Raw genomic sequence first — 6,622 nt, 5'->3', positions numbered from 1 at the left:
GTATCAGCTGCTTTCTGTCGTTCACCAAAATACCACCGACTTTGTCACCGGGTTTACTCTTGCGATTATTCATACTTAAATACATTAGTACTGAAATGGAAAACAAAAGTAAACCATTGAAATCGAAAAGTCCGCAGGCAAATAGCAGTCGCTGAGGCATGGCGTCTGAAAGGGGCGGAGCATGAATTATATTGATAGCTGCTGGTGTATTATATCACCAGCTGAGTGACCATTATAAGGTGACTCTCCAACTGCTGCGGTGCGGAGGTTTTCTTATTTAATAACTTCGAAGTATTGCTAATAAATCTGCACATCCGAGCAGTTGTTGGTGAATCCGGGCATTATTCATACTCTTCTTTTTTCTACTGCGCACCGGCATTAAATACTTTACTAAAGTTGTTAAGGATTTTTTCCACTCCGTTATCTATATGTTACTACCGCCACCATCGTTATGCATTGACCAGGGATTTACTTTAATTTTAATTAAATGTAGAAAAAGTGCTTTTTGTCGTTTTGGTACCTACAAGATCAGCAAACCGTTATACTCTTCCGTTCATCGTGGTTTTATGTCTCTCTGTGCAGTGGAAGATTAATCTGCTGCACGTGGGAAGCCGGTGCTTGGAGCTTCCACTTGTTGATTAGAACCCGGTTTCATAAGGTGCGTGCAGTTTGTTTGGTTCATAATGCATCTTATTACTAGTTTATGCAAAGGTTTTCGGCTATAAAGCGCCACATTCTTCATCGGAAATGCTTCCAAAAGTTTTCAAACAAAGTACATAATTTTTTTAGCTGCGCCAGTAGCTAAGCAGCTGTTAGCTCTTTGCTGTACCATTGCGAGCAGTCATGCGACTAAATTCTCGCTGATTGATTTTCCAAAATTTTCCAGTTTGCAGTCAACTATGTAATTGGTGGGATCATTCCATAGTCACAGACTAATTCTGACCGTACATTTAATGCATGTAATGCTCCTTGTTTTAAAATATTCATACACTTTAAAAAACATTTAAAAAACCTTGGTATTCCGAAATATACAAGATTTTGACGTATTTTTTGTGGAACTTATGCTTATTTAGGATTATGAAGCTAGTGCCATAAACGCATTTGTTTTCCAGGAAAGGTAGCTGCAATGGTATTCACTGGCTCACAGCTGTTTGTAGGCTGTAGCAGTTGTACTTCTATCAGGCCGGATGCAGTTTCATATACCCCAGAATTTTCGAAGTATTTGCCGCATATTCAAGAGTAACATAATTATGGTGTTTTGCTACGTCTTCCGTCTTCTGCTTCTGGTATTTGATAAGAATTATGCGTATGCAGTTGCTGCATAAATGCAGCAGATAGTATAATTATGCAATGCAAGACCGCTGCGATCCCTGTTGGCGGTTTGTTAACGAATATTTCCAAAAACAAGTTTTAATTTCTGAAGGTCTCAATTTATTACAAACTAATATTAAAATTTGCAAATGGAATTTTGATTGAGCTCGGACTTCCGTAACTGGAATAATGTGGCTCAAAGGTGTTTATAGCTTAATCGTTCGATGGTATTCAGAGTTTCTAGATCAGAAACATAAACAGAAAATGAATTTCCGGTCTTGCATTGTTACTTCTGAATGCAGTAGGAGGCATAATTTAGCGATACCGGTTGTGGGTATAATTGTGAAAGCCAGGGCCGGGGTATGGCTGCTATCGAAGTACCGCGTAAAGAAGTTAGAATTCAGTGATTATTCCACATTCTGGTGCCCGAAGTTATGCCCGACGGACGCATTAAACGGAAGCACGGGTAGTGTTTAATCTACTAATTGTATACCGCAGTAACGTAAACTGTCGAAAAACACAGGTGTTAAAATGATCGGCGATCATAAACGCCGGATTGTTAATCGGTTGTCATGCATTACAAGAGTGCTCTTTTGTATTGCATAATACTTCCGTATACGGAAATGTCTTCTTTTTGAAGCATCTCGATGCCGTTTAGTGATGTGGTGATGCATTGAATTATGATGCCCCAGTTAACCCCGTTTCTGATATTTCGCTTTATTACCGCAGTTCGTGGCGATTGCTCGCTCGAATTAGCTGGTTTATTGTACCCTTGATCTCATCTACAATACTACATAGCTTTTTTCTTCCATTTTAGTTATATGTGAGCGGAAAATTTTATGCAGATGCTGATAACATCCGGTTTTAAGTTTTAACCTGTGTTAAAGGATTAAATAACCGAAAGTATGAATAATAGCGAGTGTTCGCGCACAGCGTTTTGAATTTCTTAAAAGCACTACACGTAATTATTCCTGTACTACGGTAATTTTCTAAAAAAATACGATAATACAAACTGTTATCGTAATACTGTATATCAGTAAGCATGGAGATCAATACCGTCTTGAGCGGATATCCTTAAACTAAACTGTTAGAAATTTTTTGTACTTATTTAAGGGAGCTTTTTTGCTGATTGAAAAGTTAATCGGTTTTATACCTTTACATCGCGTTGTTTCTGAAACTGTTCGTGGTGTTTATCACCGTACCGGAGCACGATCCAACTTTCAGTCATAATATTTTCAGTGTCACCCGCATAAATTACTTCGTGCGGCATTATAAAAATTTCACATAGAGTAATTCGGTAGCATGTGCCAATTGTAAGTACATATTTGAACTTGAACCCCGCGGCCGACCACAGTTACAGATAAATGTAACATCTTAAAGTGGTACACCATTTTGTTTGATTAGTCGGCATCAGAACTAAGAATGTGTTATAAACTAACAAGACTACTAAAATGTGCGACATCTGAAAGAAATCCTGGAGTGTGACTTCGATGAAGTTTTTAATGAACGTAGAGTTTATCGGGAACGCAGAGATCTGGCTTCCGAGCAGCGCGTTCTCTACCTCTTCAGCCATCAGATACAATTAAATTTAGTTAAATCAATAAAAACATATGTTGTCGTTTTAACTCATTACTCATTGAGGCGTATGATGCAGTTAGGTTGAATGTGCATATACTGTTAATTCCGTCTCAGCTTTCGCTTTTTTGCTTGTTGACCTACAAATATTCCTTTGCAGGGCTTTCACTATGTGTCGATTGACAACGGATATCATCGTTCTCGGAGTCTTTATGGCACTTCGGGTATGTTAATGAGATTATATCGGATAAAGGTCTCATAATCCGTGATGGGCTCGTTAATACCATCGTAATCCTAATTTATGCGCTGCGGCTGTTTGTTTACTGAGAAAAACAGATGGATAGCGGTGTTTCTCACAGTTGGAAATAATGAGAACTTCTTTACGCCGGTATTAATAAATTTACACATTGGAGATATGCAACGAGCATGCATTATCGGAAGAGGAAAACGTAGTGTTCCGGAGTGATTGTGACTTAACACTTGGCTATTCAAAACTATAATTATACAAAGTATTATGCTTTTTTACGATTGGTGAAGAAATTGCAGTTTTTAGCATATTGTTGACGGTTGAATCACCAAATGCACCGTTTTCGAAGCCATTATGCAACCTACAATTAAATTGCCAACAAATTCAGCAAAACATATACTGAAATTTATTATTTATATAAAAATTTTTTTTAAGGGAAGTGGCCCGGTACATGGTGCCAAATTCGTGTACATGCACGAAAACTTTCACTTTCGCGCACTCCCAAACACATTTTTGTTTCGGGTTTTAATATTCTGTAGCCAGAAGATTTGTATACACTCGTGTAAAAACCGTTTGTGCGCGCAACATCCGGTTCGGGAGTTATGGCTGTTAGAAAATTCCAAAAAGTTTAAATGCATTCAGGTGTACCAAAAGTCTCATTATGGACCGATCTCCCTCAGATTTTGCACGTAAATGCGCATGTCTATGAAGATTGTTTTTACACCGATCCAGACTTGCATGATTTTTTTCAAATTTTAAAATAAAATTTAAAATTTTTGAAATGCATTTTAAAATTTGAAAAACATGCTAGAACAGTGGATCGGTGTAAAAACGTTCTTCGTGGTTATGTGCATTTACGTGCAAAATCTGAAAGAGATCGGTCCATAATGAGACTTTTGGTACACCTGAATGCATTTAAACTTTTCGGAATTTGCTAACAGTCATAACTTCCGAACCGGATGTTGCGCGCACAAACGGTTTTCACACCAGTGTATGCAAATCTTCTGGCTACAGAATGTCATAAACTGAAACAAAAATGTGTTTGGGAGTGCGCGAAAGTGTAAGTTTTCGTGCATGTACACGAATTTGGTACCATGTACCGGCCCACTTCCCTTAAATGCCTCTTAACCTTTTTGGAAGTGGTAACGTACAAACTCAGTTTGACCTTAAAGTGGTTCGAATGCTACGAAATGCGTTGTAACGGTGGTACCGTTAGAGTGATGTGATTTGTAATGCAAAGTTTCTTGTGGATTTTTAGATATGTTCGGCGGCCAGGGACAACGGAGACGATGATGATTCCATGGGGTATTCAATGCCGTCCCGCGTAAAAACTCCCCAGTTGACCTTAATCGATGCCACATGCGACGCCAGCGGCATGCAAGTGACAATACAGTTCGACATGGTGTTCAACGGCATCATTTATTCCAAAGGCTCGTACTACACGCAAGGCTGTGTATTCATCCAGGCCAATCAGAATCTCAACAAATTCACCTTCACTATTCCCATTAATGCGTGCGGCACGCAGAGCGGCAACGATGACACCAAATCCCCGCCTATACGCTACATCGAAAACACCATCATCATGCAGAATGACGCCATGATCCAGCAGCTGACGGATGTGGCGCGGAAAGTGCGCTGCAACTGGAATTCTAACTTCCGCAACACGATCACGTTCACACCGTTCCGCGTGGACATGGGAATTGCAACCAGCGTGAATTTCAATGGCGACGACGTAACGACAGCCATGTCGGTACAAGTGGGGCGGGGTCCATTTGCGCCGGTTATTGCGGAGGGAATTGTGCAGATTGGTGACACGCTGACGCTGGTTATCTATCTGCAGACGAAAGATGTGACCATGGAGATTCAGGTCCTGGACTGCTACGCCACGGATGGGAAGAACAGGAATAAGATTCAGTTGACCGATGAGAATGGGTGTGTGATGAAGGAGAAACTGATTAGCCAATGGCAGACAACACGGGAGACACAGAATACCGCTGCCCAGATTGCGTATGCCTATTTAACAGCGTTCAAATTCCCGGATGATTATACTGTATGTTAATGGCAGAATAAGGAGAACATTCGTGCGCTGTCAAAGCCTCAAAGGCACAATATTTTGTAGATTTTAAAGGAAACAACGCAGAAACTGAAATTTGGCCTCTGAATTGCTTGGTCGGGTTTGAAGTCACACAGCGCTAACGGTTACCTGATTGTAGGTGAACATAAAGTGCAACATTGCCGTTTGTAAGGGAGGCTGTCCTTTTAAACAATGCTCCGGAAGAAATTATGGTCAAGTGGAGCCGCCGCCCGTTGTTCCCGACAATAGCTACAAGTTGCACCGACGCACTACGCCAGCACCGCCACCAGTTATCCCCGATGACGGTTATGGACCAATCAAGAAGCTTACTCCGCCCCCAACTACGACAACCACGACGACGACGACAACTACTCGACGAAGAATTGTCGTACGTCACTACTTCAGTTTTACTATGATATTAATTACGAGCTTAATAGTTTAAATATTGACCTTTCGCAGGAGTCTTGCTTTCCATATTCTATTGTAACAGCATAACTATAACTAATCTCTAGGGCACTCGTAAAATTGTATCCGTACTTACCAGTTAATTGAAAATTTTTGAAACAGTATCCCGTGGAAACTCCCGAACCCCCGCCATACGTTCCGCCCCGCCCACCGTATGTTCCGCCCAAGATTATCACGCCTCCGCCGGAAGAAGGTTATGGACCCCGTCCCACTCCAGGGCCGCGTCGTCGCACCGTCTTTGATCGTCGCCGGCGTGAGGCGGCGGAATTCGGCTTCAATGAGACGTTGACCACTCTGTCCACGGTGCAGTCCACCGGTCAAATCCCTCTGTCCAGCAGTATTCGCGTCATATCCCCGGCAGACGTCACCTCGCCACAATCACTACTCCGCATCGCCCCGCAAGCCGGCGACAGTTCTACACTGTGCGTCAACACAGTCCTCTTCGCCTTTGGCATTGCGCTGATTTTTGCTCTCCTGGTGGCATCGTGTGTCACGTCGGCGCTGTTGTGTATACGGCAGCGAAGTATTAGCAAAAGCGACAAAGAAGTGTACGAGTATGACAGCAGTCCACTGCCCGATTATCCACAGAAATAATTAATGCCACTTTCCAGCTCGAAGAGGACAGTAATGTGTACTGTTTTTTATGTGACTGGTGCCTATGCTGTGACCTTTCCAAGATGGTTTTCTCACGTTGTAAGATTTATACTGTAACTTGTTTTGGTGTTCCTTAACTATTTGATATAGTGCACATTTAGGTGATAATGTCGGAAAAAAATAAATAACAAGAGGCTAAATAAAGAATTCAAAACATATGTACAAGGATGCGCAAATGTATGAATCATCAGGCGCAAGCTGCGGCGAAACGCAAGACCTCTGGTTGCATACAGACCTGATAAGACAATCGACGAGCCTGATGAGACGAATAATCGTTATTGTTGATGGACTGAACC

General features: G+C 41.5%; 1 protein-coding gene across 1 annotated transcript; it reads left to right on the top strand.

Annotated features, from left to right (window-relative positions):
• Positions 1-230: 230 nt before the first annotated feature.
• On the top strand, positions 231-6,473 carry LOC129602593 (uncharacterized). Its single transcript, XM_055501655.1, has 5 exons — positions 231-658; positions 3,047-3,110; positions 4,392-5,183; positions 5,347-5,595; positions 5,775-6,473. Exons 2-5 carry the CDS (start codon positions 3,057-3,059, stop codon positions 6,264-6,266), a joined length of 1,587 nt encoding a protein of 528 aa, XP_055357630.1. The 5' UTR covers positions 231-658; positions 3,047-3,056; the 3' UTR covers positions 6,267-6,473.
• The last annotated feature ends 149 nt before the right edge of the window (positions 6,474-6,622 follow it).

The sequence above is a fragment of the Paramacrobiotus metropolitanus genome, unplaced genomic scaffold (assembly GCF_019649055.1).
Source record: "Paramacrobiotus metropolitanus isolate TYO unplaced genomic scaffold, Prichtersi_v1.0 Parri_scaffold0000004, whole genome shotgun sequence".
In the NCBI taxonomy this organism is placed as follows: Eukaryota; Metazoa; Tardigrada; class Eutardigrada; order Parachela; family Macrobiotidae; genus Paramacrobiotus; species Paramacrobiotus metropolitanus.
This window is presented reverse-complemented; position numbering and strand designations above follow the sequence as displayed.